Source organism: Xenopus laevis, chromosome 1L, assembly GCF_017654675.1.
Source record: "Xenopus laevis strain J_2021 chromosome 1L, Xenopus_laevis_v10.1, whole genome shotgun sequence".
NCBI lineage: Eukaryota > Metazoa > Chordata > Amphibia > Anura > Pipidae > Xenopus > Xenopus laevis.
Window position 1 is genome coordinate 68,037,762 of NC_054371.1, and position 18,415 is coordinate 68,056,176.

At 38.9% G+C, this 18,415-nt stretch overlaps 1 protein-coding gene across 1 annotated transcript in view; it reads right to left on the bottom strand.

The window, feature by feature from the left end:
* Window positions 1-8,551: 8,551 nt before the first annotated feature.
* jade1.L (jade family PHD finger 1 L homeolog) overlaps window positions 8,552-18,415 on the bottom strand; it is a 34,339-nt gene continuing 24,475 nt past the window's right edge. Inside the window, exons 9-11 of the mRNA XM_018231856.2 lie at window positions 16,043-16,564; window positions 12,712-12,829; window positions 8,552-11,085 (exon numbers count right to left, since the gene is read on the bottom strand). Of these exons, the coding sequence (XP_018087345.1) occupies window positions 10,208-11,085; window positions 12,712-12,829; window positions 16,043-16,564 (1,518 nt within the window). The 3' untranslated portion in view covers window positions 8,552-10,207. The remainder of the gene's footprint in view (window positions 11,086-12,711; window positions 12,830-16,042; window positions 16,565-18,415) is intronic.

Below are 18,415 nucleotides of genomic sequence, written 5' to 3' on the forward strand. Positions count from 1 at the left end.
CTTGTAATAAACCGCAAGGGTTTGTTTTTCCGGGACAGAAGAATTATCAATGTTTAATATCAGCAGAAATACTGTGAATAAAACTTTTCGGAATTTATGGCCCTTAGGATTTCTGCAGGCTAAAGTGTCTCCGCAGCAATTTTGTTTGGAAAAATATAAAATCTCCCATTAGTCACCAGGCTTCGTTGGTAGAGGAAATTTGCACTTCAAAGAAAATGTAAACGAGAGGAATAATTTGTTTCATTAAAATGACACCCCTCACCACAAATCTGCATATTAACTACAAACTGCTTCCTAAATCTTAAATATGGTTATAAATATCTGCTTATAAAATGATTATGCTAACGAGATGCAGAGGGAACGAGGTGGATGAGTTGCTTTGCTTTGTGAGATCTTTTACTCCAGGTAGAAAAAAAAAATGAAAGAAACATTAAACTATATACTAGGGAAACTATTTGCTGTTGTTTTCATTCATTACTCAGTATTTGCTTTTATTCTAATAGATACTCAGAGATTCTGTATTCTTCCAATAGGTGGCACAATCAATGAAAGAAAATCCTTGGAGGCTAGCATTGTTCCAAAGGCTCCAGACTAGTAAGGCGGGGCCAGGAATTTCCTTACCCGCCCCCTCCTAACCCGCAGCTAATGTACCTTGAACTTTCTCCTTTTTTTATAGATCCATATATTACAGGAGGGGTGGGAAATGGGCCATAATTTCACCAGCCAGATGGGGTCCATGCACGGCCCACTCATTTTCGCATTTATTTTTATCATCTATTGGGAAAATTACTACATTAAAAGTTAACTAAAGAAGTAGGTAGAAATGTTGTACTTTATGTTTTTGGCTTCTGTACCAGCCCAAGGCAACCACAGCCCTTTAGCAGTGAAGATCTGTGTCTCCAAAGATGCCCCTGTATCTCCCCAACTTATTTTCTGCTGATTCACTGCACATACTTTATGTTGCTGTCATTTACTGAGCTTATGGGACCCACTCACACTATACAGTACGCATAGAATATAAAAGTCACAATATAAGGCTGATTAGTAATTAATACAGTAAATTACTACATGGCAGCTCAGAAACCAGCGCAATTAGCGTCAGAATTTAATAATCAGCCTTGAAGCATCATCTTATATGACAAGCCAAGTTTCTGCTTGATAATTTGTGACAACCCCTAAGATTAGCTTCTCAACAGATGCTCAGAGCCCACTGAGATACTTTTGGTGACCCCCTGTGACAAGTTTGAAGTCCTGGATCATTGCTGCTATTGACAAGCTGAAACTTTAGGCTGGTGCAATAAGTTTAGTATATAAAATATGGCATGTTAGTCACATTCATTTTTAGGGTTTAGTTCTTCTTTAAGGGGGTCATTTACCTTTCCCCAGGGCACAAGTGACGTCACCAAGGGGTGCAAGAGTGTGTCTCTTAATATTTATCTAACAAGCCCTGGCACCCTGGAGAATGCTGGAATCAAATTTGAAGCAGAACGCAGCAGGAAGTGCAGGCTAGTACTGTCCTTATAGCTTGCCATAGAACAAATGGTAAGGACAGGACCCTATTGCGCCCTGCAGCTCTAACTTGTGTCTGTGTGAAGTGCAAGCTATGGGGCAAGGGTGGTGACACCTACATACCCCAGCCCACCATTCTTGGATAGAACGGTGCCTAAGACACCGACAACAGGAAATACAAACTTACCACAGTGCTGAAGAATATTCTTGTCGCACAGTTTCAAATAAAACTTACACACATTGTTGGTACCACTTCATGTTCTTTTATATCAGCTAGAAACCAATAATGGGGTGGAATTATGAGCCAGTATATAAAACACTTTCTCCATCTGAACTGGTGAGCTTCCGTATACACTTACCCATACCCTTCCCACAAGTCCATAGTGGCATCTACACAAGTTTGTTGTGGTATCTGCAGTATGTGTAACACTTGTAAGAGGGGTTAGATATGAGCGTGTTTTATTTAGTAAGCAATGAGAACGTTGCTATGTTAACTGAGACCAAGTGTAAGGGATATATTGAAAATAGTTTATTTTAGATTGTGGTATTTTCAGTCTGGAGGGTAGGGGATGTCCCTAGAGAGTTCCTATATAAGGGAGAGAACAGCGTGCCACTTACGCACACTTTTCAGTTAATAAAAGTCAGGGAGCCTAAGGATTGCCACCATAGAGAGGTAGAAAGGAGAGTAAAGCTGGCCATAGACGAAAGATCTGATTGTAGGCATCGAGGATTCATACGATTTTCAGGCCGTGTGGAGATTCCAGACATTTTTCGTCTGGCGGAGATCGGTTGTTTAGTCGATCGGACAGATTTCTGTCGGCTGCCGATATCTCTGCATGTATTGCCGATTGTACGATTTTCAGAGGGAGACTTTCACCAGCTTTGTTGGACATAACTTTCGTACGATTGCTGTCAGGGGCAGAACATCGGCTGATCTGTTCTTTTCTACTTTATTTGATCGGAATGGTTAGTGGCAGGTCGGGAGATGGGGAAGTCCGATCATTCGGATCTTTGCATCTATGGCCAGCTTAATTGGTTAGGTTACATAGTGGAAAGTTAGTTTAGTAGATAGTGGAAAGTTAGTTGAGTGGAGCTCACTGTAGGTGATGGGAGTTAAGGATGGACCAGTTAGTTGAGCAGCTGAGGCTCCAACGAGATCGAGAAGGACCAGTGCCGCATACAGATCGGGATCCAGTGGAAGAGGGACTGCCATTAAAGAGGCTGTACTGGTGACAGTGAAAAAAGTATTCCTGGATTTATCAGCAACATCATGTGAACCTCCAGATTATTTGCTTCTAAAGTGGTGGTGCATTCCAAAAAGTTCCTGGGTGCCATGTTACACGCCTACATGTTCTGTATGGAAGGGGAAGACCAACTTTCTGTAGAAGTGTTTGAGCTTTTCTGCCTGAACTCTCCAAGGTCACAATTTGCGTAGGACCCCCTGCGTAAGTGGGACAGCCCCAATAGGCATACTCCCCAAATTTTAAAATAGGGGCCAACCCACAGTGTTTGGCAACCCCAGGCTTGCCGACATGTTTTGTATGCTGCACCCAAAAAGCACAAGTGTATTGTGCAGCAGTTTGGCAGTTGCTGAATGTTTGTATATGGAGTCAAGGTATGTTGTAATGTATCATGTGACTCTAGCTTTTTATTCATTTTCCATTTGCTGCAATGTGTATATATTTTTACAAACACAAAAAACAATTGGCTTTCTCCTAGGAGTACGTTAATAGAAACTTGACTAACACACCCCTGGTCTATAGAAAAAAAAACCATTCTGGTAATGTGCATGGGACTTGAGGATTATTTGCAGGCTTGTTTTGAGAACCATAGGATTTTTGATGCATCTTTATAGGGGTTGACAGAAATTACTTGTTTTTCAAAAATCAGAGTATCTACTTCCCATGATTTTTATGGCATCTCTGTAGATCTGAGCAGATTTGATGAAATTTCTTATTGTTTTTCATTTATCTTGAATCTGAAATCAGAATCACAAATCTCTGAGTAGGCATTCAAATAAGAGCCAATCAAATGGCCCCTTGTTGTTGCAGCTGTGTTTTTACTCGAGTACTTAACGGGACAAACATCAGTTGGGGATGATCTTATGAACTGTGACATTATTTTTGGCATTACTAGTGAGGACTGTGTATAAATTATAGTTTGTATAAATGGGGAAGGTGTGGGTTTTTTGTTGTTTTGGGCAGTGGCACAACAAAGAAAAACTGCATACAGTACATATATGATATCCATTATCCGGAAACCCGTTATCCAGAAAGTTCTGAATTACAGCATGACCGTCTCCCATAGTCTCCATTTTTAAAAAATATTATTTCCTTTTCTCTGAAATAACAAATATGTGGCTTGTACTTGATCTACACTAAGATATAATTGGGGGTGGTTCAACTTTGAGGTAACTTTTATTATGGTATATAGACCGACCAATTCTAAGCATCTTTTCATTTGTTTTTCATTATTTATTTTTTATAGTTTTATAGTTATTTGTCTTTTTCTTCTGATTCTTTGCAGCTTTCAAATGGGTGTTGTTGTCCCCTTCTCAAAAAAAATGCTCTGTAATACTTCAAATGTATTATTATTGCTACTTTTTATTACTGATCCTTCTATTCAGACCCTCTCCTATTCATATTCCAGTCTCTTTATTCAGTGCTGCTCTGAGTCCCCAGTCAAAAGAAACACTCCATTTCTTTCCTTCTTTTGTGTACACATGGGCTTCTCTATCAGACTTCCTGCCTTCAGCTTAAACCTCATTGCCCTGGGCAAGAGCATGCTCAGTTTGCTCCTCTTCCTCCCCTCCCTTCTCTACTGTAATGAGCCCAGAGCAGGGAGAGACTCAGGCAGGAAGTGATGTCACACCACGTTAATACTGCAGCTCCTATCCTAAACAAACAGAGTTTCTAGAGCTTTTTACTCAGGTATGGTAAAACATTCTACAGAATAAATATAGCATTCTAGCTTGCACTAATGCAGCTAATCTATTGGCAATAAAATGCCTCCGTAGCTTTCCTTCTCCTTTCAATAATAAAAAATTAAAACAAATTGCAAATTATCTCAGAATATCACTCTCTACATCATACTAAAAGTTATCTCAAAGGTGAACAACCCCTTTAATCCTTATTGGAAGCAAAATCAGCCTATTGGGTTAATTTAATGTTTAAATGATTTCCTAGTAGAATTAAGGTATGAAGATCCAAAATACAGAAATATCCATTATCCGGAAAACCCCAGGCCCCGAGCATTCTGCATAACAGGTCCCATACCTGTATATGATTAATTTCTGATTTATATTTAGGCTGATTTTCCAATAGAGTTTACAGGAAATAAACATTATCATGAATATACAGTTTATAGATTATTTTGCTAAATGGTCAAGACCTCAAAGAGTCTGATAAATATATATATGTGACATTTAGGATCAAATTCTACAGGGACACGATTTAAAAAGATATTATAAAGACCAAGTACAAAATCATTGTGGCTTTTCTTGGAGACGGCAAAGCAAATAACAAGACACCAAATGTATAGCAAAATGTACAGCATTTATTTACAGAGAGACAAAAAGGCACAATTCTACGCATTATCTGAGCAGAAAAACAAAGCTGGCTTCAATTCGCTTATAAATACTTAAATAAAAGGAAACAGAAGTGTGAAGGCAAGACAAGCATCATAAATAAATACCGCAAATGGCCATTATTATTGTTTATAGGAAACTGGCTCCTATGTGTGTTAGTGCCAATGTCAACAGGAGTTGTACAAAAGCGACAGGACCACTGGGCATATTCCATGTATTGGTTCCATTTTTTCACAAGTAATATTTTAACATTGCAATTAAGATCTTAGCGAAGTCACTAATACTGGCGTACCTGATTAGCCCTCTCCACTGTCTTGTATTTATTCTCCTTTAAACACAGGCAGGACCATGTGAGGATCCAGATGATTCCGTGGGAAGCCCATTTGAATCTGTCATGTTCCTTCTCTCCACAAGTGATACTGCCATTCTCATGTACAGCTGTTAATATGAAGAGCAGGAACGTCCTGGGACTTGGGAGGCTACAGATTATTATTGAAAGGAAAATAAATGCAGTGGAGCAGAAGAATCAGGAACATTTTCCTATACGGGAACTGATCCTGACAAACACAACAACCAAGGGCTGGTGACTTCATTGTGTTTGGTTTACATGGATCAATGGCCCCCAACATAAATCAATAGAAATATATTGACCAATCATGGAAGTTTGCCCAAATAAAAAGAAAAACAATGACACTTTTGTTGGCCGTATTTTAAAGCAGAATGGAGTGTATCCCTCAAACCAGCTGTAGCCTGGGCAAGCACAGAGACACAATGCTACTGGTCATACAAGAGCCTTACTGGTAGATTTATCAAAGAGTGAAGTTAGAGATCTCCACAGTCCCCAGAGCAAAATACCGCCTCTCTCTCTCTGGCGTATTTATCAAATGGTGAACTTTCACTATCACCGTTTGATGAATACGTCTTTACAAATCCCATAGAAATGAATGGAGAGAGGCGGTATTTCAGGCGAACTGTGGAGATCTCTAACTCCACTCTTTGATAAATCTACCTTTTTATCTTGTGTGAATGAACAGCATATTCAATGCGTAAAGCCATGAAACATTCTTCTTTATTTATTTACACATAAGAAAAGCAAAAAAAACTAACTTTGGGATGGGGGTGGCACTTAATCGTTATGTCATGAACAGACAAGTGGAGCTTACAATGTGTTTTTGAGTGCAATATACAGTAGGCAGGTGTATAGAGGACTGCAATTTGTTTCCGTCCCCTTGGATGCTCTCTAGCTTGTTTATCACTGGGAATGAAGAGCAAGTTAGGGAGCGTCAAGGGGTGCAAGGTGCTACGTAGCCTACAGCAGACATTAAATACAGAGATGCTTTCTGCTGAAATGCACTGCTACGAGTGCAGGAGCAATTGCCCCAGGTGCAGCAGGTAAGTGCATGGGCTCATTTTTGCACCCCTTAGTGCTATTTCTAAAGATGCACCGAATCCTTCGTGAAAGATTTGGGCGAATACCAAAAAGAATCCTAATTTGCATATGCAAATCAGGGGCAGGAAAGGAAAAAGTGGAAACAATTCTTCTTTTGTTATAAAAAGTCACGTGATTTCCCTACCCGCCCCTAATTTACAAATACAAATTAGGATTCTGTTCTTCCAGGCACATGGATTTGGCTGAATACTGCTGAAAAAGGCCAAATCCAGGATTCGGTGCATCCCTAGGAATTTCACATGGGCCTGACCCTAACTGTATGAGGTACTCGCCTGTCCATAAATAAAGTCATTAAAACTCAGAACAGAGAAACAGAATTATGCAGAGATACGTTTCCCCACATGTTAAGCGTTCAGGTAAACCTTCAAAATCAAATTAAAATATGTAAATGATGCTTTGGATTCAGTATTTACCCACGTCCTACAGTAATGGATGGGGTGCATATATCCTGTGTGTGGGTTTCGATGTAGAAACAGAATGAAGCAGTGGAGCAAACCCTGTGAGCTCAGGGTGCAGAGAGAGAGAGAGGAATAGTTGAAATATTGTTTATTGTTAAACCATAGAAAACAGTAACATACCCAAATAGAATATTCCATGTCATAAAAATGTATTTTATGGTTAGACTCTAATTTGTTAAGAACTGAAAGACGTGAGCCAGGTGAGGCTTTTAAACTCATATTCTAAGTGTGAAGTAAAACAAGTAGGCAAGCAACAGAATAAAGGACTTGTGCTTAGCAGTGAGTCGAAGCAAAGATGCACCCCAGGTGAACTCACAATCTGTATAATGTATCAGCTGATACAAGAAGAGAGGCTCAATGTGGCCATTGCTGCAGCTTATACTGTATTTCTGTAGGTGAGAACTGGGTGGCTGAAGCACAATGTGTCCACAGCTTAGTGTGATCCAAGCCCAACTATTAAAGCTTGATTGCCAAGTTGTCTGCTGAGCTAAGGAAAAGGGTTATTTGTCTGATTCTGCTCAGGAAACATCCTGACAACCACCAGCAAGAATTATTGAAGATTTTTGCCCCGTTATAATGAAAGCAAAGAATATGGATAGATGACCAATCAAACTTGTTAGGGAAAGTATTTTCTGGGGAAACAGGATCCAAATAATAAACTGCCAGACTGAATATCAGAACTTTGCTCATGCAACCACTTAATGGGGGGGGGGGGCAATATACACATCTATTATATAGATATATAAATAGCAATTCTATTGCAAATTTTCTGCCCATGAATTTCATTTTAAGTCATTCCATATTTTTTCATTTTAAAGGCTGAATGTTATATAACTCTTACTTCTTCCCTCTCCAATTGATAATGGAGCTCTGTTGAGACAAGATATTGCCTTCCCCGGCTACTGACTGTGCCTCATGTGTAAAGGTAAAAAGGGATTGATTATACAAAGAGTTTAAGGCAATGGTACATTGGGACTGTATTGCCGCGTTAAGAAGACCAGGAAATGGGGATAAAATGCCGAATATAGCTTGCCATTGCCCTCTGCAGATCACAATAATTTCCGGTTATTGCTTCTGAAAGCACAATAATAAACATTCCCAAGCAACAAACTGCCGACAACAGATTCAACAAATATTTACATGCAAAGGCAATTTTGGGTGTTTTTGCTGCCACTGTAAGAATCAGGGTATAATGAAAATGCTTTCAATTCCCCTGTTCTACACAGTTTAATGGAACTCACAGAATCCTTGGGTTTTTTTCCCATTAAAACAACAGGCAGAAAGTATGACCAACTCCAGCCTGGTTTGGCTTACGCTGAGCAAATATACATTATTTCCCTTTAGCATCTGCAACAAACACAGATTCTCTAGGTTGGCATATTAGAGCAGGGATCCCCAACCTTTAGAACCTATCAGCAACATTCAGAAGTAAAAGGAGCTGGAAAACAACACTAGCTTGAAAAATGTTCCTGGAGTGCCAAATAAGGGCTGTGATTGGTCATTTAGTAGCCCTTATGTGGATTGTCAACCTACATAGAGGCTCTGTTTGGCAGTACATCTGGAGAGCACTGGGAGCAACAAGGAAATGTTGCTCACAAGCTACTGGTTGGGGATCACTGTATTAGAGCAAATTGTGCAAATCTATAAGGGCAGCTCCATTGTTTAAGGAGTTAATATTACATGGGTAGAGTTCTCCTGCTGTTTGGAAAAAAACGTAAAATGAAAAAAAAAAAAAAAGAACAATGTGATGAAGTTAATATTTCATGTCTAAGATGAGGCAAGTTACTTCATTCTTAAGTACTCTTATTTATAAACATTTCCAGGTATTTTTTGCCTACTTGATATTGCTGGGGCTCAATCACTGTACAGAATTGTACTAGAAACACAGTGGTGTCATTAGATTTTATTTTCTGTTCCCAAGCTTATTTCATGGCTGGAAGTGAAAGCCCTTTATTTGCAGGGTTCCTGATCTGAACGTATTTATATAGCATATGGCGACTATTTGGGAAAAAATTGTTGCCTGAAAAGACCACAAATAAAAGTCAGTCTTTGTTTTCAATTAAGCAATAGCTTATATTTCAGCTGGCTTGATCAGCTGTTGGCATTAACAGTGAATTTAACAGACACCCTGTATGATCAGACTATGGGATCTGCAGTCTCATTAATCAGGGATGCCACTATGAAACTATTCTTGCTGTCGGCTATTAACTTTTGTCATCAGAACTATGGAAACGCGATGCAACTGTGTGGAAAGCTGAAACTGGAATGCACATTTTGCAAAGGAGTTCAGTACTGATCCATACTGAGAAAATACCACCTGTATGTTTCTATGTATATTATATACAAGAACTGTAGTGCCTGTTATTAATGTATTATGGCGTTTAAGCATTTGGACAGAAACAGGTCCCGTACAAATGAGTCATGCAGTGTTTATCCATTAGCTAAATATGCTTCATCCGTATCAGGCTGCTAACCAATTGAACTTGGCAGTGTTCTAACACGACAGTAATTTGTGTTTTATGATCATCTGCATGGAAAACGTCTCACTTTAAAACTCGAGACAAAGTAGAAAAAGTGCTGCAGTACACAGATCAAATCAATCTATATGTACAATGCTCCAAACATGAAATATTTGGCCAAGTATCTTTCAACAACCACAAATGTAGGGAGTGTTTATTTTTTTTACTAAAAGGGCAGACGAAAAAAAAAAACTTTTTTTTTTTGTTACTTGGGGTGAGTTATCAGCACATCAGGAGTTCAAGAAGCTGAATGAAGGCCAATTCACAGTGCAAGGAAATGTGCTGGAACAGGTGTGCAAGATGGTGTACCCAAAACCAACTTTTGTTTATCATTTCAAAAAGATTATCTTGTGCTTTCAAGGAACCAATGAAAGCACTGTCAGTGCAGATTATTCCCTCTTGTAAACCTAGAACGGACACTTTCAGAGTGCCTCATTAAGACCACTACATGAACAAAAATTGTTCAATGAAATGATGAAGAATTATCGAGGGTAAAAAAAAAAAAACTCTTTCAAGTGCAATTAAACAAGCTGGAACAGCAAGGGAGAAGCTGGCTTTAGAGCTATCAGTTTATAGGTCGACTCTCCCATTGTTTTGTGTACAAAAAATAACAAAGGAGTGGATTTATAGGCAGTCACTCCCATTCCTGGCTATAGTGCTGAGCAATCAGCACTTGTCTGTCCAGTCAAGATGCTAGGATGCTTCTCCTAATAAAGTCAGTTTCGTATCCTCTACTTCGGGTGCTGCTCGATGCTAGTCTTTGAAGTCGGCACTTATCTGTTGGCTCTGATTCAGAGTCACTCATCTCTGCATCTGGAGTATATCCATCGTTCTCATTGTCCAACTTTAGTTTCTGCTTTGTCCTTTCCTTTTTGGAGACCTGTCCCAAGAACTGGCAGTTTAAGCTTGGCTGACAGGTCTCCATATTTCCGGGCTGCTGCGGTCTCTCCCCCTTCTTTGGAATTCTGAATCCCCCCCAGTTTTTAACAGGACTTGTAGGCACTTTAACTGAAGACTGGTCACAGTGAATTTTGATCAGCGAGCCACTGTACCTAGGCAAGCTGCTGCTACACTGTTTTTTATTGGCCGATGTTGTTGCACTTTTACCACCGCACTGACTTAGGACCCTTTTAGTTTCAGCAGGTCTCTCTGGAGGTTCTGCAGGCCTTGCAGGTCTATGCTGCTGTCTGAGAGGCTTTTCTTTTAAATCAAATTTAGCAGTGTCACCCTGAGTACGGCTGTCACGCCTTTTCCTGTGCTCCGGCATGCTCGCTCCATTTTTCTGCTGCACAGGTCTAACCTTTGCAACCGTCTTTTCAAAAGAAAAGGAAACATCCGAAGTCTGGCCTTCCTTCTTTCTATGTGGCAAGAGGATCTCTGTGTCCAGTGATTTTCCTATTATTCGTGCTCTGCTCTTTTTGTGAGAATCTTTTCTAGAGCAGCCCAGCGAGGAGCCAAGCTGCTTTCTAAAGAATGCCGAGTGCCACTTCAAGTCTTCTATCTTTGGAGCATCTGGATTTGACGGCTGGGTGTTAAAAAGCAACACATCCTCCATCGGAAACCCTAAATAAAGAAAAGTGTACAATATATGATCAATGCAATATGGAGTACTATATTGCTTTATATAGACCTTGCTGTAAGTATAACCCGGAACACAAAGCTATTTTAATTTTAAAGGGTTGGTTCACCTTTTATTTAACTTTTAGTATGTTATAGAATGGCTAATCCTAAGCTTTTAAATTGGTCTTCATCATTTATTTTAGTTTTTGAATTATTAGCCATCTTCTACTGACTTTTTCCAGCTTTCAAATGGGGGTCACTGACCCCATCTAAAAATAAATGCTCTGTAAGGCTACAGATTTATTGTTATTGCTACTTTTTATTACTCGCCTTTCTATTCAGGCCCTCTCCTGTTTATATTCCAGTCCCTTATTCAAATAAATGCATGGTTGCTAGGGTAATATTGTCCCTAGTAACCAGATTTCTGAAACTGCAAACTGGAGAGCTGCTGAATAAAAAGCCAAATCACTCAAAAAGACATAATAAAAAATGAAAACCAACTGCACATTGTCTCAGAATACCACTCTCTACATCTTAATAAAAGTTAACACAAAGGTGAACAACCCCTTTAATATAAGAAATCAAAAGAGATTTTGAGGCTATGGAAGCAGTTTAGTGCTAATTAATTAACCACAATAGTGCAAGCTATAAAACAAAGTATTCTACAGAATGCTTTACCATACCTGAGTAAACAGCTCTAGAAGCTCTCCCTGTTTGTTTTGTATAGCAGCTACCATATTAGCTTGGTGTGACATCGCTTCCTGCCTGAGTCTCTCCCTGCTCACTCATAGCACTGGGCTCAGATTACACCAGGGATGGGGGTGGAAGCAAACAGCCTGCTCAAGCCCTAGCCCTGGAGGTTTATGCTGAAAACAGGAAGTCAGTCTATAACAGGCAAGGAAACTGCTTTGCACAGATGTGGTGGATTTCCGTGAATAAATATTAGTTATGATGCCGGACTTCACCCATTCTTTGCACTAACAGGCTTACACTGTGCCTGACAGTGATGTCAAGACTAAAGGAAGTGGATCTGCGTTTTCTCCCTGGGGTAGTAATGCCATAGGAGAAAATATCTCATCACACCAAAATACTGTAGTTTAATGAAACTGAGTTATCGGAGACTGCCTCTACAGAGAGTGCTGTTGATTTTAAGGAATAATAGGTAGGGATGCGCCGAATCCTTATGCCGGCCGAACCGAATCCTAATTTGCATATGCAAATTAGGGCGGGAGGGAAATTGCATGACTTTTTTTCACAAAACAAGGAAGTAAAAAATGGTTTCCCCTTCCCATCCCTAATTTGCATATGTAAATTAGGGTTCGGTTCAGTATTCGGCCGAATCTTTCACAAAGTATTTGGGGGTTCGGCCGAATCAAAAAAAGTGGATTTGGTGCATCACTAATAATAGGGCATAACTACTATTTTCTCCATGATTTCCAACAATGCAGAAGGTCTCATTGGGACATACAAAGTGCAAATTGGTGGCCTCACTGACTGCTTCTATTATATCACCTATAAAATGAACAGATACTTCATTTTCAAGATCTCACTCCAGGGAAATGGAATTTCACATACTACAAACCAACTGATGGTGGCTGAAAATCATCAGCAGTGTAAAACAATACCTACCCAGATTTTTCTCCTGCTCAGAAACCTTTGTATAAAGGTTAAATATTTGCTCTTGAACTCTACAAACTGAGCGCTTCATCTTTTCCCGTCTTGTCACCATGTATGTAAGATTGCGTACCTAAAGAGCAAGAAAAAGAACATTCACTCATTTTCCATCTGTCATACGTATGGGAAGAGGATGTGTACATTAAACGTTAAAGCCTTGGTACTCTCCAGTGTATATACAGTACAGATAGAGGGGTATAGAGGGAAGGCTCACGCTTAACAACAAGGGTAAATCAAGTACAATGCAGCCTGCTGGTTTTGGCAGCTAAGAGATATTTTGCTTTTTTTTTTTTTCATGCTCCACACAACAGTTTCATCTAAATGAAATTACAGCGACAATAAATAAATGGTGTGTTGATGTTTTAGTACCTGCTGTGTGGCAAAAGGATTGCTGTAAAGAAGGTGAAGTGCTGTGAAGTTCACAGCAAGACACCTTTTAACTAACAGAAATAAAGTGTCAATATGTGACCACAAACATCTCTCTTCAAGGTTCTTTAGCACATATCAACTTTTACTTTACAGCAGAAAGCTTAATACATTTTTGAAACCTACTGCGTACTACTAGTATCTGAACTTCAGAACAGATCGCTGCTACTGTTCTCTATGTAAAAAGAAAAACAAAAACTATGAGTCCATTTAAAATAAGCTCAACTGAAGCCCTTGCATTTCTATTTGTATCAAAAAAATCTTTTCTTTTCTTTTTTTTTTACTAGTTTTATTCTGTATTTCTAATTCTATATTTTAGGGCAGTAACGATTTTTATTTCTTTTGTGGCTTATTTGTACTTGTTGCAGCAAAACTAACAATAAACAATGTGTAATTTATGTATATGTAATATACTATTACAATACAATATCCCTATTTTGTATACAAAGATGCATCAGAGACAGATGTGCAGCAGGCCAAAACACTAAAGAAAAACTCTCCAGTCTGTAATTTCAGCAATCTGGTTGCTAGGGTTCAAATTACATTAGCAACCATTCACCAATAAGAGACTAGAATATGAATAGGAGAGGGCCTGAATAAAAAGATGAGTAATAAAAAGTAGCATTAACAATATTTGTAGTCTTTGGAGAGCATTTGTTTTTTTAGATGGGGACATTGCCCCCCATTTGGACAGCTGGAAAACAGTCAGAAGGAAGAGAATAATTTAAAAACTATATAAAAAAAAAAATTAAGGCAAGTTGAAAAGTTGTTTAGAATTAGACATTCTACAACATACTAAATTACAAGTGAACCACCCTTTAAAATGTAAACTTTAGCCTATGATTAAGTGTTCCTTTTGGCACAAACACTGTAGGCGTTTATTGTTTTATTAATAAAGCTTGATTTTTATCTTTTCAAAAGAGCAAACAGATTTTTTTTAAATTCAATTTTGAAATCTGACATGGGGCTAGACATATTGTAAGTTTCCCAGCTGCCCCCAGTCATGGGACATGTACTCTGATAAACTTCAGTCACTTTGTACTGCTGTACTGCAAGTTGGAGTGATATCACCCCTCTCCCCCCCCCCCCCAGCAGCCAAACAAAAGAACAATGGGAAGGTAACTAGATAAAAGCTAAAAGCTTCCTAAGGCTAAGGCCACACTAGGCGATAGCGGCGCGATTTGACTCGCGGCGACTTTTCGCCGCGACTTTTAAGCCGCAATCGCTGGGGAAACTTTTGCGCTGGCGTCTATGGGGAATCGCGACAAATCGCCAGCGTAAAAACACACACGGCGATCTTTTTTCTATTGTCGCTCGAAATCGCCTAGCGAGGCAATTTCGAGCGACAGTAGAGAAAAGATCGCCGCGTGTGTTTTTACGCTGGCGATTTGTCGCGATTCCCCATAGACGCCAGCGCAAAAGTTTCCCCAGCGATTGCGGCTTAAAAGTCGTGGCGAAAAGTCGCCGCGAGTCAAATCGCGGCGCTATCGCCTAGTGTGGCCTTAGCCTTAGCTGAATGCCGAGGATAAATTGCAAACTCACTGAACAGCTATGTCCCATGTGGCCCTCCTTCAAGTCGCTGACTCAGAGTTAGTTTTCTGGCTATTATGTTAAACATCCAGTCACTCCAGCCTTTATACATTACATTTTTGTAATGTATAAACTATATCAGAGACATTTTTATTTTGCACATCCTATCTATTTACCCAGTTTTTATTTCTATGCTGAACTGTTCCTAAAAGACAATCTGCATATTGTCTTCAATTTCTTTTGTTTAACTACTTTTACTTTTTTGTTCTGCAATTCTCAGGCTCGGAACTATAACTGCTATCTGGTGCAAGGGCTTCAGTGGGTTGGAAGTCAGAATAAAAGACCAATAGGGGACAGCAAGAAATAAAGATAAACATACAATGATAGTACAAATAGAACTGAACCCTTGAAAACTGTTTTGGCAACCAGGGTCAGTGAGCGCATTTGTCTGCTAAACTTGCAACTAATTAAACCTAGTGATGAAATTTGGAAAGTTCCCTTCACTTATGGAGTATCACATGGAGCCAATGAATTATAAAAAATGATTGGCTCAGTGGTTATGACAATTGCCTAATCCCATTATCAAATCCTTGTTCATTATCAAATTCCTTGATTCAGTTAATGCCTTTAAGAATGGCTTGGATGATTTTTTGGACAGACATAATATCAAAGGCTATTGTGATACTAAGCTCTATAGTTAGTATAGGTATGGGTATATAGAATTTAATTAAAAGTACGGAGGGGTGTATGTTTGGATGCTGGGTTTTCATTTGGAGGGGTTGAACTTGATGGACTTTGTCTTTTTTCAACCCAATTTAAGTATGTAACTATGTAACTATTGTGACTGTGGATAGAAATGTCGGTGCTTACGACAATACCTCATATAATGTCTTATGGTAGAAGGAGCTCACTATCCTAAAACATTCCGTGTGAAGTTAAGCTTAAAATTATAAATACAAAATAAAAACCAAACATAAGACAATTTTAGCATATATATCATTGGGCCTATTTACATGGTCATTCTTTTACTTGACCAAAAGTGAACACTGTTAGTACCATACTGTGATTCTTAGTAGTTGAGTCTCGGACTGTGTTAGCCATAGATCAAGAGCAGAAAATAACATGTATGCGATACTTTTATTGTCTAACTCGGTAGATTATAAAATGCCACAACTTTTTAAAACTACTTAGATCCCTGCTTCAGGCATAGTGTTTTAGATGTATAACTATGAGATAGTTGAGAAAGCAAAATAGGAACTGGATGTAAGAGAATAAAACAAGTTAATGTGCAAATATCCCAAGAGCAAACACAGATAAACATATTTCTCACCCTTTCTAAATCCTGACGCAGATGTGTGAAGAGCTGTAGTCTACGAATCAGAACATCTTGTTCTTTCTTGGCTAAGTTATCTTCCTCATCCTTCTTTGGAGTGATGAGTGGTTCGTTAAAGTTGGCTTTCCTCCTCAGCTTCCAGTACTGGTAAATATATTCAGTAACATCAATAGGAATTTTCATGGCTTGACTTACATCTTGTACATCAACAAATGTATAAAATTCATCTTCAAGTTGCTGGAGCTTCAATTTCCGCTGGCTCCCATGTTTGGCATCCTGCTGTGAGGCATCCAGTACTCGTAGACCACCCAGACAAGTTGGAGCGGCTTCACATGTGCTGTTACCATCGCTTTTACTTTTGTAGAAATGGCTATCTTCTGGCTTCTTGGTAGAGCTGTGTTTTGGGCAGTATGACTTGAACTTTACTTCATCTTCTTGAGTTAGGATCGTTTTCATCTCCAAGCCATGATTGAAGGCACAAGTCACATGAAATGCTATACGGCAGTTCTTAATGGAACACTAAACAGAACATAAAATAATTATGATAGGAGGCAGTGGACATTTTTAGGCAGTTTTATCAAATAAATCCCCAAAAAGTAGTTTACAAAGCAAAATTAACATGATTCTAGAAAGAAAACATTTTTGCACAAAACATAACTGTGTAGTTATATTAGTAAATCATGCCACATATATATGAATGAGACCTTGGGATTATGGAAAAGGTGAAAAATCGATATCCAAGCAAAGCAGGAAGATGATGTATAGTTCAGGAGAACAATGTAAAGTACATCTCATTCATGTCAGTAATTATGCTAACTCATAGTTTGTAAGGAATGACATTTCAATGGAGGCAAGTACTTGATATGTGTCAACCACTGTGCCCTAATGACATGCTGCTGAGTTTAGAATAGATTTAAGGTCATCTCTTCTATTACGCTATATAAAAATGTAAAGGCAACTAAATATCCACAAATGATAAAGCTGTACACATATGTAGAGGGAGAGCTCTTTTTTTGCTTTTGCTATACTTTTATAAAATCATAACAGCAGAAAAGTACTGAAGGGGTTAAGCTTCAGCATGAAAGTCGAAATATCTCTATTCACTTCCCTACAGCAAAGGGCACAAAAAAAAAAAAAAACAGATAGTCAAAGCTGTACATTTATCGGTGAATAACAGAAACACCATTTAGCCTTATCAAGCCCTGGCAGCAACAAGGATCAACCTAGAGAAGGAAAAAATGGGGAGGGAACAAAATAGGAAGACAATGAAAAGTAAGACTTCCCTTTGTAGAAAAAACACTGAACATAACCCGTAAAAATGCATCACTTGCATGGATGATGATCTACTAGATCTATTGTAAACTGGTCATGTGCCCAGCCCCATGACGATGCTGTGCCAAAGCATTTAAAGGAGAAGGAAAGGTTAAAACTAAGTAAGCTTTATCAGAAAGGCCTATATAAATACACCAGTAAATCCTCAAAGTAATGCAGCTCTGAGTCCTCTGTCAAAAAATTTCTTTCCTTCTATTGTGTACACATGGGCTTCTGTATCAGACTTCCTGCTTAAACCTCCAGGGCTTGGGCTTGAGCATGCTCAGTTTGCTTCTTACCCTCCTCTCTCCTCCCCTCCCTGCTGTAATCTGAGCTCAGAGCTATCAGTGAGCAGGGAGAGACTCAGGCAGGAAGTGACGACACACCAAGCCAATATGGCAGCTGCTATACTAAACAAACAGTGAGAGTTTCCTAGAGCTGTTTACTCAGATATGTTAAAGCATTCTACAGAATAAATATAGCATTCTACCTTGCACTATTTAATCTACTGGTAATAAACTTCCTCTGTAGATTTCCTTCTCCTTTAAGAGAACTCAGCAACTGAGTTTACAAATATAGTTTTGCACTGCTGGGGTTCTACATTTAATTCAAGCCACGGGATTATCAGCAAGGAGCTTTATGTTCTCCCCATGGTGGAGTGGTTTTAAAAAATACATGAATACTTTTAAAAAAGTTTTCTGAGTAATATCACAAAGTTGGCAGTTTAGTGAAAAGGCAATATTTCTAGCATATTTGTACAAAACAACATCACATGATTGACTTGCTGGCATAGAATCTTGGCTCTTTTTTAAAGTCAATATGGAATTAGAATGAAAAAAGTGTATACTACTGTATAACATTTGCTAAAGGACAACTTTCAGACTTCAGGGCAGCAGTAACAAAATATCTGCATGTTTATTTGAAAGGAATCCAAACAGGTTTCTCCACTAAGGCTTTACCACACAGCAAACAGAAGGCGCAAATAAAACCCACACAAGACACTTATTAACTGAGTTTACTTTGTTGAACAATCTACTCTTGGGTAGTCAGAAATCAATA